General features: G+C 47.1%; 2 protein-coding genes across 4 annotated transcripts; both read left to right on the top strand.

Annotated features, from left to right (window-relative positions):
• The first annotated feature begins 200 nt into the window (after positions 1-200).
• On the top strand, positions 201-7139 carry ING1 (inhibitor of growth family member 1). 3 transcript variants are annotated; one of them, XM_064646522.1, is made up of 3 exons: positions 201-574; positions 775-1471; positions 5518-7139. In XM_064646522.1, the coding sequence occupies exons 2-3, from the start codon at positions 1330-1332 to the stop codon at positions 6219-6221; spliced, it is 846 nt and encodes a 281-aa protein (XP_064502592.1). In that variant the 5' UTR covers positions 201-574; positions 775-1329; the 3' UTR covers positions 6222-7139. The 3 variants fall into 3 exon arrangements, with proteins under 3 accessions (XP_064502592.1, XP_064502591.1, XP_064502593.1); XM_064646521.1 differs by lacking the exon at positions 201-574 and having other exon boundaries at positions 611-1471; XM_064646523.1 differs by lacking the exons at positions 201-574; positions 775-1471 and adding an exon at positions 3178-3391.
• Positions 7140-10366: 3227 nt separating this feature from the next.
• LOC135410135 (uncharacterized) lies at positions 10367-16304 on the top strand. Its single transcript, XM_064646520.1, has 2 exons — positions 10367-10515; positions 11227-16304. The coding sequence occupies exon 2, from the start codon at positions 11642-11644 to the stop codon at positions 13307-13309; it is 1668 nt and encodes a 555-aa protein (XP_064502590.1). The 5' UTR covers positions 10367-10515; positions 11227-11641; the 3' UTR covers positions 13310-16304.
• Positions 16305-18396: the final 2092 nt, after the last annotated feature.

Genomic DNA, 18396 nt, shown 5'->3' with positions numbered 1-18396 from the left:
CGCCCCTCCCCGCGGGCGTCACCGCCCCCTCGGCCGCGGCCGCGGTATCCCGGGCAGCGCTGTCACAGCTGCGCGTGCCCGCCCGCCCGCCCGCCATTGGTCGAGAGGGCCGCGGGGCGGGACGCGAGGGGCGCGGTGATTGGCTGTGGCGGCTGTCAGGGTGAAGGCTGCGGGTGCCCGCTGAGCAGGGAGGGAGGGAGCGCTCCCCGTCTCCCCTCCGCGTCCGGCGCCGCGCCGGGCACAGCCCTGCCCGCAGCGCGGGGGGGCGTCGCAGCGGTGTCAGTGTCCCTTTCTCCTAGGAAAGCCCTTGGAGCCGCTCCTTCCCGGGGCGAGCTGGCAGAAGGCAGGAGAGACTCCTCCAAAGTCCCGGTGCCCTACCGCAAAAGCATCCACCTGCCCCCACTACCCGCCCCAGCCTCCCCGCGGGCCGCTCTCCCCGCAGCCTCCGCACAACTTCACCAGAGCCTCCGCCTTCCCCGGGGCTTCCTCCTCCTCACGCCCACGCCGGCCCTGAGCCGCCCGCCCCCTGGCTCAGACCGCATCCCCGCCGCCTTCCCTCCCTTCCTCCCCAAACGTGAGTAAGGGGAGGCGGGCCGATGGATATGCGGAGGTTCCGGGCGGGGGAAGGGAGCGGGTGTGCGCGGTGAGTGTGTGTGTCTGAGTGAGTGTGTGTGTACACAGCGCTGGGAGGGCAGCGCATGCGCCCTGCCTGGCGGGGCCGAATGTTTCCCAAGTGTTTGAAACTGGTATTTGGATTTTCCACGTTGGATCTAGCGCGGCGTATGGGAGCGAGGAGGCTGCGTTGATATCGGCGGGGAGCGGCGGCGGCGGCGGCGGTGAGGAGAGAGCGGGGAAGGGGGGAGCGGAGGAGAAGCGGAGCAGAGCGGCGCTGGCGCAGGCAGAGGGGCTGCCGCTGCCTCTGACAGACACTTTGCAGAGCACATTTTGTTTCCAGATTGTTTCGGAGGAGCTGGTTTAAGCCCCCCTCCTTTCTCCTCCTCCTCCTCCCCCCCTCCCCTCCCCACACACACACACACACACAAATCCCTCTGATTGTTCCTACCACCTCCTTCGTGAATTACCCACAACGACAGCCATTCAATCAGCTGCTGCTGGCTGTAGGGGACTAGCGGAGGGTGTGTGTGTATCTCTCCCCCTCTGTTTCACACAAGAGGAGTCAGATGTAGCTTCCCTCGGTTTTTTTGGGGGGAGCTACCGAGAGAGGTGGGCAGGGAGTGAGCCCTTCATCGGGGTTACCGTCTTTGAAGGGAGCAGCACTTGCTCTCACACAGAGAGAGGTGTGGGGAAGGATTTTTTTTTCTTTGCCGGATGAAAATGTTGAGTCCTGCAAACGGAGACCAGCTTCACCTAGTGAACTATGTGGAGGATTATCTGGACTCCATCGAGTCTATGCCCTTCGATCTGCAGAGAAATGTCTCCTTGATGAGGGAAATTGACGCCAAATATCAAGGTAAGTGCTTTCTATATGTATGTGTGTGTGTGCGTTCGTGTGTGTGGTATGGGGCTCGGGGGGGGAGGGTGTCTTTGCCTTTCTTTTCTTCAGAGCTGAGCCTCGGCTCCTTTTGCCCCTCTGCACCCCACAGGGATGGTAGTTTTATTTTTGGGAGGTGAAAGGAGGGAGAAAGCCGGGAGGAAAGATCCGAGGAGAGAGAGGGGTTGATCTGCAGCGTTAGCTCTTGTCATGGGGCGGAACAAAAGGTCTCCGGCTTCTCTTATTAAGCAAGGACTCTGCTTTTCTGTGTAAATTGCTGGCCAAGAAGGCGGGGGCAGGGAAGTGGGGTGTGCGGTGCACAAAGGGGGGCCGTCCTTGGCCATGGGGCTGAGGTGGAAGGATTTCGGGGTACGGAAGAAAGTGCTGGGTGGACAGAGAGGGAGAGATTACAGCACAACATTTAGGAATGTACAGTATTCATTATGGCTGTAGTAGGGGAGAGAGGCAGCTAGTGAGGGAGGGAGGGAAGGAGGGAGGGAGAAGAGGAGAGGAGGGTTAGGCGAGAGTGGGGGGCAGGGTGTGCTTTCTTCGCTCCCTCCTCGGTGGGTTTCGTTTCACCCGGTGAAACAGCCCCGCTCCGGGGGGCGGGGGGCCGGGGGGGCAGGACCCGGCGTGTGCGGTGTTTGAGTGTATGGGGGAGTACGGTCGCGTTTACGGCTGGGCTGAAGCGCCCCCTCCCCTGCCCCTGCTCGGGGCACGCCGTCCCCGTCCCCACGGGCGGAGGAAAGGAAGGGGAGGCCGGTCTGCGGGACTCGGGGCAGCTTTGTCACTTGCTCGCTGGCGTCCGCTCGGGAAGGGGGGAGGGGGGCTTTATTCGGTGCCGCCGGCAGCGCTGACAGCCGGGGTGCCGGGCGGGGGGACCCCTTTTCCCTCCCCGCGTTCCCGTGCATGTGGCCTTAGGGGGCGGTGGGCAGCGAGCCCTGCCTGCTGGTTCCCCAGCAGCTCCTCGGGCAGCCCGCCAGGGGAGCCCGGCGGAAGGGTCCGAGGGAAACTTCCTCAGGAGCCCACAGGGGCCTGGCGGGGAGGAGAGGATAGGATAAGAAAGGGCAGGGCAGGCATTATATCCCCAGCCGCCACGTCCAGCGGGCACCTCCGCGCTGTGGTGGGGAAGCGGCTGCCTTGCGCCTTTTATAGACGCCCCTCGTTAGCATATCGCGTTTCATCCCGCCCCCCAGCGGCGCTCATAGGGCGGGGCCCTCCCCATGGGCCGGCCGCGCGCCGCCTCCCCCCGCCTGTTGGCTCCCGGGCCGCCCCGCCCCGCCCCTCGCCCCGCCCTCTCGTGACGTTTCGAGAAGCAACTTTTCGGTGGGGTTGATTTGAATATCTCGGCCCGCCCCGGCCCGTGCGCTCTGATTGGCTGGGGCCGCAGCGGGGGGCGGGCCCGCCGTGGCCACCCGGGCTGTGACTGACGTGTCCCCGGGAGAGCGGGGGAGGGCCGCTCCTCGCGAGTCTCCTCGCTCCTCAGTGGCCGGCGGGGGCCGGCGCGAGTGCACTCCGCTCGCCGCGATTGGCCGCCTCTCCGTGTCAATCACTGTTGTTGCTCCCGTTGGTTTCTTTGGGCTCCGGGTGGGGGCGCGTGGCGAAGGGGGCGGGGTCGCCCCGCCTCCCCCCCCTCAGCCCCTCCCGGTTCCGCCGCGGCCGCGGGGCCGCTACCGGTTTCCTGCCGGAGAACAATGGCGGCTCCGTCACCTCCGGGGCGGCCCCGGGGCGCCGGGCGGCGCCGCAGAGGGGCGGTCGGGGGCCGGGCCGTCGCCCGTGTCCCGCTCGCCATCCTCCCGCGGTGTCTCGGCCCCGGGGAGGCTGCGGAGCTGCGCTGGGAATAAAGCTCTGGCAGCGGTTCTACCTCCCCGTTTTAATGGCGTTTGTAGTGTCGGGCAGGTGCGTTCGCAATGGCACGGAACGCAGCGTTCTGCTCCTGCTGCTACAGCAGGGCACGGGAACGCGCTTCCCTGGAATTCCCGTGAACTCAGCCTGCCGTGAGCGGGCAGCCCCAGCACCACACAGCTGCACAGATGTGTCTTTTAGTGCTGCGCTGCTCGAGCAGCGCATTCTGGTGCCGGTGCTGAGCATCTCTTTGGCCTCGCGCACCCCGTCTCCACACCAAACGTGTCCTTGCCGGGGCCGCCCCGCAGGATCCCGGATCGCCGCATCCCACCGCCGCTCCTGCAGGACAGCGCTGCGCCGGGAGGGGGTGCGGTGCTGTAGTGTCTGTGCCGTACCAGAGATGAAGTTTTCCTAATGCCCAACTCCAAGCATAAATTACGTTATGCTATCGAGAGAGACTGTTCTCCGTGGAAGATGCCCGCCTACCAAATTCAGATGGGTTAAGCTGATGGCATCAGTCAAGTGCCAGCGCTTGAAGCATTAAACTTGTGCATTGCAGCCACTGAAAATAACTAACACTGCTTTTTTAGTCTTCCTGAATGCTTAATCTGCTGTATTCAGCCACTGTTTCAGTGGCATCTTGGGTTTGACTTTTTTTTGGTAGGTTTTTGTTGTTTGGTTTTGGAATCTTTTTTTTGTAGTTAAGCAGGAAAAAAAGCAAATGCTTAAGATGGTTAATAATATATCAAAACACTGGTTTGGTCAGATAGACTATATTGCAGTATCAGCTGACAGGTCGTGCTTGACCAGCGTGTGAAGCACAGGCTGCAGCTCTAAAATCCAAAGTAAAGTTTATATAATATTTCCATATCTTCACTGAAAATGAGGATCACATGTGTTCAGAAACTCTGCCCAGGCAAGGCAAAACCTAAATCACAGGGTAACTGTCGGTTGCATATGTATCACATTCTCCTATTAAAAATAAATAAATAAAAAGTTTTAAAGAGTTTTGATCATGCTGTTTGCTTGTATGAGAAATCCTTGTTTCTGTTAAAAGAATTGAGATCAGATTTTATATCTCAGTATATTTTGCTTCTCTAAGGCAGAACATTCTGACCTGTGAGGAAGGGAAAATTCAGAAAAGGAATGAGATGCAGGAAAAACATTCTACGTGTTTTTGAGGACTTAATATGGAAATGCCAAATGTCCTGTGTGCTTTAGTTGATTTGAGTATCATAACAAAATTCAAAAACATCTGCCTAAAAATAGACTTCCTGAACCATTCTTGAAACTTTAAACACTTTTTGTGCATCGTTGTTTCTTATAGACTGTTGGAACAATCCTTGAGGTGCAATTCAGAATCTAACCTATTTTCAGTGCCAGCATTTTAAATCGGAGGCTCTAGCTGCTCCAGTTGTTGCCTATCGTCTTTAATGTTATCTCCTAGCTTTTTTTATCTCCTTCACTGCAGTAAATATTTGATGAAGGTAATATTTCTGTGTTTTAAAAAATAAGCAACATGTATGTTACAGAAGGTATAGGGAGGAAATAATCTAAACATCTTGGATATTGTAACCATAATTCTGTAATCCAGGGATTTACATGGCCTCACATTTTCAGCAGAAGTAGCTCAGCAGTATTGGATGAAACTTGCCATAGCTTAGGGTCCAGACCGTGTATTTGGTGCTTCTGCATCAGCTGTCAAGTAAACCAGAATCTGGCTTCTCCACTGATCTGTGCTTTCTTTCTCTCCCACTCTCTTTCTCCCACTCTGTCATTCACTAAAAATGTTAATGTTGTTATATAGAAAATATCCATTAATTTGCTCTCTAATTTTGCAGTCAGTTTTGGAACTTTCAATGGTATGTGTATTTGTTTTGTTAGTTCTTTTTAATTACTGAAAATTTTAAAGGGAAGAATTATCAACATATAAAAATATATTTAGTCCCTTTTTTTGGCTAAATCAGCATTTACATTCTATTCCTGTGGGACCAACTAGAACAAAAGTAATCCACTGGAGTCGTGAGCCACTTGTCAGATATCAGCTTCAGGGAATCTGTCTTTGATCAGCTTTGCACCTTACAAAAATATGTTGTTGTATGGAAGGAAAAATATGGAAAGGTTTTGTTTAGCTATTCTCCCTGTCAAAAATATTTATAGTTTTTATTTCTTCTTTTCAGAGATTCTGAAGGACCTGGACGACTACTATGAAAAGTTTAAACGAGAGACAGATGCTGTGCAGAAGAGAAGAATGTTGCACTGCATACAGAGAGCCTTGATTCGGAGTCAGGAACTGGGGGATGAGAAGATCCAAATCGTCAGTCAGATGGTGGAGCTTGTTGAGAACAGAACGAGGCAAGTGGACAGCCACGTGGAACTGTTTGAGACTTGTCAAGAGACTAATGACACCACTGGAAACAGTGGGAAGGCCAGCCAAGATAAGTCAAAGAACGAGACAATCGCACAGGCTGAGAAGCCCAACAACAAGAGATCGAGGAGGCAAAGGAATAATGAGAATCGAGAAAATGCCTCAAACAATCATGATCATGATGACATCACCTCAGGAACACCAAAGGAGAAGAAAGCAAAAACGTCCAAGAAGAAGAAACGATCCAAGGCTAAAGCGGAGCGGGAAGCTTCTCCCCCTGACCTTCCTATTGACCCTAACGAGCCAACATACTGCTTGTGCAACCAAGTCTCCTATGGAGAAATGATAGGATGTGATAATGATGAGTGCCCTATTGAGTGGTTTCACTTTTCGTGCGTGGGACTCAATCATAAACCAAAGGGCAAATGGTACTGCCCCAAATGTAGAGGAGAAAACGAGAAAACTATGGACAAGGCATTGGAAAAGTCTAAAAAAGAAAGGGCATACAATAGGTAGTTTGTAGACTTTTCATAGTGAAGAAAAAAATCACCAAACCAGTGTATTTATTGTCAGTGTCACCTTTGTTGAGGTGAAAGGATTGTAAAATGTATATTTTTAAAGGAGGTTTAAAACTTAGGCATTCCTGTTACAGGGACGGCAATAAGCAATTTTGTTTTTCATTTGGTAAGCTGTAACAAGAATGTGGTCTGTGGACCAATGTATTCCAAAAGTAAAGTTATAAGAATATTTGGGTGTTTCTTAAAAGCTAAATTAATAATTTTCTGTATTTCTTTTTTTTTTTTAGTGCTTGTAGCACTCTGCCCATTAAAATTTTGATGACAAATATCTCTGAAATGTAATTTTGTTTTCTTTAATAAAAAATGTTATTTACCTTTTGAGCAAAATTGTTAAATAGTTTAACCACCTGGTTGTATCTGAATAAAACTACAGTACATTACAAATGTTACTTCTTTTGGTGATAAGCAGTGCAAGAGCGAACAAAAGGAGGGTAAAATTTGGTTCCTGCTACAAAGTGTCAGTATAACAGTTCAATAGCAAATGTTTAAATAGGCTTAGAGGATTATTTTTTAAAACAAAAAGTTAATGGTTAAATTTTACACAACAAATATTTTATATGCTGGCCAGGTACCACAAAGGCCATTTTAAAATGATTGAATATGTTTTATATTTAACCGGGAAGTGGTTTAGTAATGAGACATAACATAAATGAAGCTTTATACTGTCACAGATAGTGGTGTAGCAATCCTTAATTTGTTTAAGTTGTATAAATGTACATTTTAAGTGGAGTTGCACTTACTGTATTATATTTGGAAATGCAGCCAAATGCCATTGTGTAACCAATGTGCATTTTCCGCTGTATGTATGAAAATTGTACAGATGTGATATTATGAAATAAATGAAACGACTTTGACAGTTTGCTTCTTTAGCAATTATGTTTAATGATCATTCATATAGCTTGAAAAAAAATATTGTCTTTAGCCTTAGCAGCTCCAGCAAGCTGCTGCTGGAAAGCCTGAGACTGTTGTAGTGGTAACCAAATTACAGTTCTGACAATGAATCTTCACAGAGCGAGGTTGTAGGAGAGCCAAAATAGCATTTAACTTTCCATCTGAATCTTCTCATTTTGGCCTTGCAGTCACTCCCAGACCCAGACATTTATCTGAAAATCAGTATTATAGAGCTGGTCTTGTTCAGTTGTTCTTATACTTTTTCACTCTGGATATAAATTACTCCATTTTTGTTATCAGCTGAAGGATCTTCTGTGTTTCAGCATTTTCAAAGTATTGTTGCAGCCATTCCAGGCCAGGCATTTTTATTCTTCATGGTCACCTCATACAAAAACATACTTGCTATGACCAAGGTGCAATGCCAGGTATCCAGGTCCTCTGCCACTTAGATGGATAGTGAAGCTTGGCCAGGTCTTTTCCTTCACCTCTGTGGCTTGGAGGGCTCGACATTCTGGCTGAGCAGATTTCATCTCCTTGTCCACCTGCAGGCCTTCACTCCAGGTGAGAAGTGAATGAGACCAGCAGTAAGAAGGCCATGGAAGCAGAGGTTGTGAAATCTGTTGGGTCAGACAAAAGTCTTGTGTAAGAATACGGGAGGCTGGGGTTGGATTTTTTTGGAACACAGCCTTCTGTTTATAATTGTTTTGTTATTTGAACAGTGAAACCTTGAAATGAGTCCACTTTCCCCCCAGTGTATTCCACCAGATCTTTCTGTTGGAAGTAGGGGTTTGGATCCAGTTGAAAACAAGACAGCTGGAGGGGCTCAGTGTTTTCTAATGATGTACTGAAAAGCCCCAAAATGCACTGCATTACCTTGCATGGATATTGCCTGCCAAACAGATATGCTCACAGTGACAAATAGAAATCTTGTTTTCCTTCTAAATAGGTGCACTAAGTGCCTGTGCATCTGCATTCATGTTTCCAGTCGCTACAGACTGTGTCATTACACTGAGCCATCAGACTGTGTTGTTACGCTGAGCCGTCTATGCTCAGGGCGAGTGACCACTCCAGATCAGTCTCCTGCTCCCGAGGTGGTTCAGGGTTGGTGTGTAATTTTTCTACTCTCTTACCCTTCTATTTTCCTCTTCTGGAAAAGCCATTTTCCCTACACACGTACTGATCTTTCCTGCTCCTCCCTCCCTCCCCTTGCTGTTGTGGCTGATGCCGATGTTTCTGGTCTTTTCTGCCTCAGCTGTTCTGTCGTCCTCCCACCAGCCTACATTGAGAACATTGATACTGAGCAGCAGGACTGTACTAGTGAAACCCCAGTGAAAGTTTGTGTAGGAACTAGTGCAGACACAGTTTCAAACCAAGCCTTTTTCACAAAATGTCTGCATTGGTTCTGCAGGGCGTTTTGAGTGTGAAAAGCCAGACGGAAACAACAAAGGTGCAAAGGAGGATGGTGAGAAAGTTCAGCTGAAGATGGATCAATAGATCCATATTTATACTGCCCCTAAATGAATATTTTCTCAGCCGCTGAAGGCTGGCTGTGGTCTCCCATATTTCAGCCTTTTGCTGAAGACCAGCTCCTGGTCTGCAAAGCAGCTTGGAGTTATGTCCCTTTCCACATTTTTTCCCAGACTTGTGTTACCTTCACAGCTCACCCTGTTACAGCCTGCAGTGCTGTTCTGCTCCCTTGATCCTGAGGGCTCACTGGACTGGCATGGAACCATTTGACAGGTCTGGTTTCAGTCGATGGGCACAATTAGCTACTTTAGTTGGATTTGAGGGACTCTGCTGTAGCACTAAGCTCTTTGTTGGTGGAAGTGGAGCCATCTCATGTTACACTGACATACTGCCAAGTGATGTGGACTATGCAAACTTTGTCCTGGCTTTGGTATCTCGTCTAAAATGCTGCCTTTACAAACTGTCTTGACAGATCCTCCTTTCTTAGTTATTTGCAGTGAATTTAATGGTCACAAGAAACTGTCATCCTTTGAGCCAATTTTCATTATTTCTGCATGATGGATCAGCTATTTTGCAAGCTTTCTTATATTGCCCAGCAGAGTGATGGTGCTGTGATTTGGAGAGATCATCTGCAGGTTTGAGAAAACATTTTACTCTCTTGATGACCCTTTCCCACTGAGACTACTAACAAAAGGCTTGAGTGAGAGGGAGACTTCTAGGAGCTGAGCTAAGGCTTCTGACCTGTTTCTCACAGGCTAGTAAGTGGCTATCAGGTGTGGTAGCATTAATGCAAGGTATAAAAGTCATTGGGTGTTTGCTGAGGAGGAAGTCACAGCAGCAGGAATCACAAACTTCTTAAACTTCTCAATGAAGTCATTTAGGCAGCTGTAATCACTGCTGTTCTGTGTGGTGGGTGTCACAGGCATGTCCATGTCATGTTGCTGAACCCTTGAGCTGAAAGTCCTTCCAACTACTGAAAGGCACCATTTCAACACTCAAATCAAGGGAGCTGACAGCAGACCTCACCCCTGAGTCCTCAGCAGCAGATTTGTTCTGCAGGGGGGCAGCTGGCAGTGCAGAGCTGGTGCTGGAGACACAAGCTGGGCAGTAAAAGGCATCAGCGAGGGAGCCCTGTGGGTGCTATGGAGCTCCACTTGCAAAATGTTCCCAGCAGGATGGGGAGAGAGACCTACCAGAAGCCTGAACCAGCAGAGCAGAGCATCAGTTTCAACAATTATGCCATCTGAAAGCATCCCAATTAAGCAGAACTACTGTCTCCATTGAGAAGCAGCAACCCTGGCCATGCGTATCATTAGGTTTAAATAGGTTTCTTACTAATTATGCACAGTTGCTGATAAACTGTGTCCTAATTTCTTGGAGCATGCAGAATAAGTACAATTGAATTGAACTGCTCCACTGGTTTCATTTTTTGGTAGGGTATTTTTAGTTAATCTTTTAAATTGTAATAACAATGAAAGAGAGAGAGAAAAGTATTGTAAATTGTTTCACAGAATATAATAAAAAAAATTCTGTAATAGAAATGCTTCAAAAGAAGTTTGAATATCTTTGGAGTGCATTCTGTTGCTTCAGTTAGATTTATCATTCTCATGGCCTATTTGCTCTATGTCCATAAAAAAACCCAACCCACCCTTTTGCAGGAATAGTTCAAAACAGCTAATAATTTCTGAGTAGCAAAAGTAGTGTGAGCAAAAGCAGTGTGTGTATCAAAAGAGTAGTGCGAGTAGTGTAATGTCAAAAAATGATCAAGCTAATAATGCTCTGTGCAATTTCCCATCTTCCCAGGTGTTACTGAAGTCCCAAATACAACAAGCAGGAGGAATGATGAAGTAAGGAAGAGTACTGGAGCAAATGCTGTATGTATAGGAAATGTTGTAAACAGTATTAAGGTTTTCTCCTGAGTTTAAGATTACATTTCCAAGATTACTTTTCCCAGTAAGCATTTGTTGTTGGTAGTCAAAAAAAGCTGAGGTATCCCTGTCCCATCTCACAGCAGGAGAGCTGTGCCAGTGGCCAGGGCAGCTGTGGGGGGGACTGGTGATGTTCCTCAGTTGCAGGCTTCTTGTTGTCTCTGTGTGGAGCCTTATTCCCAGGTTGAATTAATCCTTCAGTTCACTTTATAAACATATTTGCCAAGGGTGGAAGAAGAAAGGTGGTTGATACCAAACTTTTAAAAACAGATACCAGCATTTAAATTTCCAGCTCATACTCAAAAAGTGTAGGGAAACATTGTGGCTTAACGTCCCCTATTGGATCTGGTTCGAGATGGAGTTCAGCCCTCACAGTGCTGTGCTTTGCATTGTTAGCTAGAAAGGAGCTGATAACACGCCAGTGTTTTGGCTACTGCTGAGCAGTGCTGGCACAGCATCAGCACTCTCTCTCCAATGTTCTGCCCCCCATCAGTAGACTGGGGGCGTGCAAGATCTTGGGAGGGGACACAACTAGGACAGCTGACCCAAACTGACCAAAGGGCTATTCCACAGCATATGACGTCTGCTCGGATATAAAAGATAAGAAAAGGAGGAGGAAGGAGGGGACATTCATTATTTACTGCACTTGCCTTCCAGAGCAAACGCTACCCATGCTGAAGCCCTGTCCCGGGAAGTGGCCGGACATCACTTGTTGATGGGAAGTAGAGAATAAAGTCTTTGGTGTTCTTCTCTTTGCTTGTGTATGCACAACCTTTCGCTTTTGCTTTGCTAAACTGCCTTATCTCAACCCACAAGTTGCTTTCCATCTTTTTTTTCTCTCCCCTGCCTGGCTGAGAAGGGGGGTGATAGAGTGGCTTGGTGGGCACTTGGCATCCAGCCAGGGTCAACCCACCACAATCCTTTTTGGTACCTAATGTGGGGTGAGACAACGACATTATATATATGTATTGCGTGCTATAATAATAGTAGTCATTGAGTAGCAAGCTACTGTGCGGGGCACGGAGTTTGTCAGCTGCACTGCTTATCGCTTTATTTTGCTGAGCTTGGGAACATGTTAATACAAACAATGGCTCTGTGCTTTTCCCTGGCATTGATGGCCTTGCTGTGCTGGGGGACCTATCTTGTGGAGACAATGAGGGAATACATCTCCCTACCCGGAACTGATGTGGATACTCTTATTATGCAGGCTCCCGCAGTCTTTGTTCATCCTTACATGATCTGTTTAATACTAATTAGTACTGTAAGCATATTATGGTGTTTGTGGAATCTGGTGTCATCCTGGTATAAGAGAAAACAAATTTTGAATGAGGTGATGTCGAAATGTGCCCTGAAGAGACCAGTGCCTGGGTGGCAGGGGGTGTGGAAGGATTTGGGCAGGTTCCTAGGGCGGTTATCACCTCCCATTGCCTGGGACTTTACACCTGAACAGGTATTCAACCCTGGCAAGCTAACGCATCACCTGATAGAAGGGTGCCTTGCCCAACCCAATGAAAACCAGAGGCTTTTTGCCCTATACTGGGGCCTGGCCTGTGCCTATCGAGCCACAGTTCAGTACTCTCAGAGGACTGTAGTGGAGGCAGGGACCCAAACTGCATTTGAGGACACCATGGTTGAGAAAGGGACTCAAACCACAACTACTGTAACTGTCCCTGTGGTGGAAAAGAAAAGGGGGACAAGGAGAACTGCAGGTCCATATTGTCAGTTAGAAAGAGAGGAAGAAGAAGCCAAAGGAAAAGAACAAGAAGAAGAAGAAGGAGAGGAAGAAGAAGACGAAAAAGAAGAAGATGAATCATCGGGAAAGGAACGATCTGATCAAGAAGCCAGTCCTTCAACAAATAAATCGGAGAAAGGAGTGAGAGAATTCAAACAGGAAACGGAAGTCAACCGGTCCCCGACCTCATCAGAACTTCGAGACTTGCGGGAAGATTACAGCCGCCAGCCAGGTGAGAGGATTTCTGCCTGGCTGCTTCGATGCTGGGATTATGGGGCCGACAGTCAGCTACTGGAAGGTAGAGAAGCCCAACAGCTGGGATCCCTTGCTAGAGATCGGGGAATTGAAAGAGGAATTGGAAAAGAGGCAGCAATTCACAGTCTCTGGAGACGGCTCCTCTCAAGTGTGAGGGCAAGATATCCATTTAAGGAAGATCTTGTGAACTCCCCAGGAAAGTGGACTACTGCAGATGAAGGTATCCAGTACTTGAGAGAATTAGCAGTGGTGGAAGTCATCTATAGTGATTTAAATAATGATAGTGTCTCTAAAGATCCAGAGGATGTCCCCTGCACAATGGCCATGTGGAGGAAGGTGATTCAAAGTGCCCCTGCTTCTTATTCTAACAACTTGGCAGCACTGTATTACCCAGAAATGGATACACCAACTGTAGAGAGAGCATCTTTCTGGCTCAAAAACTTAGAAGAAACCCTCTGTACCTCCTCATCCCTACAGGCCAGCACCTCAGCTGTTAAGGGCAGCCCAAGAAATCAGTCTTCTCCTGCCCTGATCAGAGGGAAAGAGAGTCTCAGACAGATGACACGTGGTGCACTCTGGTTCTTTCTGTGTGACCAGGGGGAAGATATGAGGAAGTGGGATGGTGAACCCACCTTTAAGCTGGAAGCCCGTGTACGTGAACTGAAAGAGAAGAGAACTGTTAAGAAGGGACCACCCAAGAAGACTGTCAGCATAGAGTCTGTAGACACACAATCAGCAATCTCCCAGACATAGAAGAACTGAAATTACCTCTCCTGATCCTGGTGGAGGGACTTCTGGTCTGGCACTGCAAGGGTCAGACAGCAAATACTCTGACCAGGAGCAGGAATAGAGGGTCCCTGCCTTTGGCCAGGAGGAGGAAAGGGATGACTGGGTATATTGGATTTTATGGCCTGGCACATCAGACCCACAGAAATATATAAGGCTTTGGTAGATACTGATGCATAGTGTACGCTGGTGCCATTGGGGTACAGGGGCACAGAACCCATCTTGATCTCTGGAGTGACAAGTGGATGCCAAAAATTGTCTGTATTGGAGGCTGAAGAGAGCTTAACAAGGGACGAGTGGGAAAAGCACCCTTTTATGACTGGCCCAGAGGCCCTTTGTATCCTTGGAACTGAGTACCTCAAGAGAGGTACTTCAAGGACCCAAAGGGGTACCAATGCGTTTTTGGTGTAGCCACTGTGACTACAGAGAAGACCCAGCAGTTGTTTCCTCTCCTGGCCTCTCAGAAGATCCCTGCATCGTGGGGTTGCTGCAAGCTGAAGAACAGCAGGTGCAAATTGCTACCATAACAGTGCACTGGCAGCAATACCACACAGAGACTTCCTGGCTCCCATACCTGAGCTGATTCATTAACTGCAGTCATCAGCAAGACCTTTAAATAGTCCCACATGGTCAGTGAAAAAGTCTGATGGAGGGTGAAGACTGTCATGGCCTGAATGAAGCTGAGCGAACTGAACCCTGAACCACTGAGTGTTGCCACATCAGACATGTTAGAGCTCCAATATGAGTCTAAGGCAGCCAAGTGGTATTCTACAGGTGACACCGCCAATGCATTTTTCTCAATTCCTTTGGCAGCAGATTGCAGATCACAGTGTGCTTTTCACATGAGGGGGTTAAACCTGGAATCAACTGCCCCTATAGTGGAAACAGAGCCCTACCATATGTCATGGATTAATCCAAACTGTACTGGAAATGGGTGATGCTCCTAAGCATCTACATTGACTACATCATGGTGGGGAACAACAAGGCAGAAGTGTTTGAGAAGGGAAAAAGAGTAATTCAGATTCTTTTGAAAGCTAGGTTTGCTGTAAAGAAAAGCAAGGTCAAGGGACCTGCACAGGATATTCATTCCTTGGGAATAAAATGGCAGGAGGGATGCCATCATGTGCCCATGGATGCAGTAAACAAGATAACAGCTATGTCTCCACCAGCTGACAAGGAGGAAATACAAGCTTTCCTAGGCCTTGTGGGGTTCTGGAGAATGTGTGTTCCAGATTACAGTCAGCTTGTGAGTCCCCTCTACTGAGTGACCCAAAAGAACTATCTTGAATGGGGCCCTGAGCAACAGCAAGTCATTATGTGCTGCAATCAAGTGAGCCACGTGAGTAAAATCTCCCTGGAAGAGAGGACAGTGGCTGGGTTTTCCTTATGGTGAGGCCTGGCAAATTGACTGTATTGGACCACTGCCACAAACATGCCAAGGCAACTGCTACATACTGACCATGGTGGAGGCAACTACTGGTTGTCTAGAAGCATACCCTGTAAACCATGCCACTGCTCAAAAGACAATCTTGGTCAAGAAAAGGTACATTTTGTGGTAACGTGGTACCCTGGAAAGAATTGAATTAGACAATGGGACTTATTTTCAGAGTAACTTCAAAAACTCTTGAGCAAAGAAACATGTCATTGAGTGGGTGTATGACATCCCCTATCCCTCACAAGCCTCTGGAAAGATTGAGAGGGTATAATGGGTTGCTGAGGACTGTGTTAAGAGCATTAGGCAATGGGTCATGGAAGCATTGGGATGGAAATTTAGCAGAAGCCATTTGGCTGGTTAACACCAGAGAATCTGCTAACCGCCCTAGTCCTGCCCAAACAAAATCCCTGCATACTGCGGGAGGAGACAAGGTACCCATATTACGCATGGGGAAGTGGCTGGGGAAGTTAGTGTGGATTTCTCCTCACATGGGAAAAGGCAAACCCATCCGTGGGATTGTCTTTTCTCGAGGACCTGGGTATACTTGGTGGGTAATGCAGAAGGATGGGGAGACACAGTGTGTGCCTCAAGATTTAACCTTGGGGGGGAAATAATCTGTGGTTTAAGTTGTGTGTTGCAGGAAGTAAAGTAGAAGGAAGGACATGACGAAGAGTGAATTTTGCAAGGAGCAAGGCGAGTGCAATGGCAACCCAGGCTGAGCCGCTGTTGGTGCCCAACAATCGAGTGTGCTGCTTCTCCTGCCCTGAGCACTCATCTTGGTGGGATGGAGTCCAAGTCTGTTTCTCTACATCTGGAGAGTTGGAGGAAGCCCATGGAATGGAAAAATAATGTCTATCTATGAAAGGACTGGGGATAATAGTTAATGAAAAAGTATCAATCTGTATGCTGGGTATAAATATGGTTTAAGGATGTAGTTAAAGGTGTAAGTGTTGGTAAGAAGAGATTTCAATAATGAGAAGTAAATACAGTGGAGTAGTTAGAAGATTAAATTTTGTGGGTTCTGAGTATGACACAAATGGTATGGAATAAGCAGTGGAGATTGTATTTGGTCTAGCTGAGAGGGAGTTCATTTTCTCCATTGCATTGTTAGCTAGAAAGAAGCTGATAACACGCCAGTGTTTTGGCTACTGCTGAGCAGTGCTGGCACAGCATCAGCACTCTCTCTCCAATGTTCTGCCCCCCATCAGCAGTCTGGGGATGTGCAAGATCTTGGGAGGGGACACAACTAGGACAGCTGACCCAAACTGACCAAAGGGCTATTCTAAAGCATATGATGTCTGCTTGGATATAAAAGACAAGAAAAGGAGGAGGAAGCAGGGGGCATTCATTATTTACAATATTTACCTTCCGGAAAAACTGCTACTCGTGCTGAAGCCCTGTCCCAGGAAGTGGCCAGACATCACTTGTTGATGGGAAGTAGAGAATAAAGGCTTTGATGTTTGTTTCCTTTGCTTGTGCACACACAACCTTTCATTTTGCTTTAGTAAACTGCCTTATCCTAACCTATGAGTTGTTTTCCGTCTTATTTTCTCTCTTCTGTCCAGCTGAGTAGGGGGTTGATAGAGTGGCTTGGTGGGCACTTGACATCCAGCCAGGGTAACCCACCACGCATTCTTGAGAGGGACTGGTTTCTTTGCTGTTCTCGTCAATACCTTAGTAGTTCAGCTAACCATTTTTAAAGACCTTGCATATTGTGCATCTAGTCATAGTAGATGACTACTACAGATGCTGCAGGAACAAAGAGTGTGAAATTAATCCCGTTTTGGTGGATGGACAAGTTGTAGAAGTCAAAATTCCTTTCAATTGTTGGGGTGCAAATCTAACCTCTATCCAAATTTCAGGAAACTAGTGAAGCAGGGAGAAAAAAAGGTGTCCGAAAGGGAAGAATTCCTTGCAGTACAGTAACTTGAGTTTATATGTGGCTGTGCTGTAAGCACTATGTGCCTGTGCACTGAGTCTGTCCCCCTCAAAAAAAGTTTCAAGACAATTTTTCCGATTACTTATCAAATGTAGTCTTATGCATAGTGACAGGAATGTTAATTTTTTAATCTGGTCAAAGTAGTTGTTTTTATTTTCAATAGCTTACCTTAATAAGTCAGCCTTCCTCTACAGCTGTCAGCTGAGACTGAGGGCTGGAAGAGGCTCCATGGGATCTGCAGAAGATGTAGGCAGTGGGTGAGTTCATGCTGGTAGTACGTCGGTTGTCCACACAGACACTGGCTGCACTGGGTCTGAACTTCTGCTTGTGCTTCTTGCTTTGAGGAAAGGATCCTGATGCAAAGACAATGGAGTTGTGTCTTGTATTTGGCTTGCTGACAAGTCAAGTAAGGCCCTAAAAGATTAACATATCCTGGGCTCATAGCTCAGCAATATAAAATAAAACCAACCAACCAAACCCCCAAAAAGACAAAAAAAACCCAAACCAAAAAAACCACCTCAAAAAAACCACCTTAAAATAAACCTGGATACATTAAGTGAATATTATAAAACTTGGGTAAGACAGATTGAGTCACCTTTATGCTCTCACTTTGTGGAAGAATTAATGCAATTTAAATGGCTGTTGTCCCCTCAGTGCTTTACATCCTGAACTCCCTCATCGTACAATACAACTTGCTAGTTCAATTTTTTTTTCAAAATAAATCAAACTTGGGGAAAAAATAGGGTTTTAGTGATAAGGATTAGAAATATGAGTGAACTGTGCATAAATGATTTACCTGCATACAGAAAGGAATGTTTTGTAATGTTAATTAAAAGATATACATCAGGGGACTTTTCTTTCTGCCAACCTCCTCTCTCCTTGAGATTTGCGTGGTTGCATCTGAAATAAAATGCCCTGTTCTCATAATAGCTTCTCCAGTCTTATAACTTGAGGAACAGACAATTTACCAAGAGTCCTATCAGTAAAAGATGAATTGTTAGATTCATGTTCCACACAGTGATTTTATTCAACAACTAAAATATTAAGGGCAGTTTTTTCAGGAAAGTCCCCTGAGTTTGAATGCTTTAGTTTGTACGTGTCTCTGGAGGACATGGGAAGTAGAAAGAAATGAATGTAACATGTCTAAAACTTTAATCAAGTCTAATCTATGGTCACAGTTACTTTAAAACTTTGATCATGATCATATCATTTTGGTAGTGTCACCGCAGAAGAGAAATATGATTGTTGGGATGCCCTGATTTTGCATTTCCATGCTTTATTGGGATTTTATTTATTTTATGTTTTTTCTCAGTTTTTTATCTGCTGACCCTATTCTGCTTGGATTGGAGACAGCTTCAAGAAGACAAAAGTAATATTTTTAAATTAAAATTACTGATAGTGCTCTCAACCTTTGTTATCCACACTAATATTTTTTTTTCTGGGAATGTAGAAGGTGTTGTGAGAGCTCCTTTATGCTGAGCCCTTAGAATCAACACAAAGGAACCCTTACAAAAGGGAGAGAGAGACTTGTAAAGAGTGGAAATAAGGTTACAATATCAAGGTAAACAGCTGAATTTTGGTATCACAAGTAACCCTTCTTGGGCCATAATAGATTTAAAGGAATTCTATCTAAATAGCTTCAAGGGAAATAGAGCATGAGATTTCCCTAAAAGTTAAACA

The sequence above is a fragment of the Pseudopipra pipra genome, chromosome 2 (assembly GCF_036250125.1).
Source record: "Pseudopipra pipra isolate bDixPip1 chromosome 2, bDixPip1.hap1, whole genome shotgun sequence".
In the NCBI taxonomy this organism is placed as follows: Eukaryota; Metazoa; Chordata; class Aves; order Passeriformes; family Pipridae; genus Pseudopipra; species Pseudopipra pipra.
The sequence above is the reverse complement of the archived record's forward strand: the minus strand, read 5'-3'. Positions and strand labels throughout refer to the sequence as shown.

What these genes read in the sequence shown, in the direction of transcription:
- LOC135410135 (XM_064646520.1), top strand. Translation starts at nt 11,642, where the DNA reads ATGTTAATACAAACAATGGCTCTGTGCTTTTCCCTGGCATTGATGGCC.
- ING1 (XM_064646522.1), top strand. Translation starts at nt 1,330, where the DNA reads ATGAAAATGTTGAGTCCTGCAAACGGAGACCAGCTTCACCTAGTGAAC. An exon ending in AATTGACGCCAAATATCAAG is followed by an intron (nt 1,472 to 5,517) that starts GTAAGTGCTTTC and finishes TCTTCTTTTCAG; the next exon opens with AGATTCTGAAGGACCTGGAC.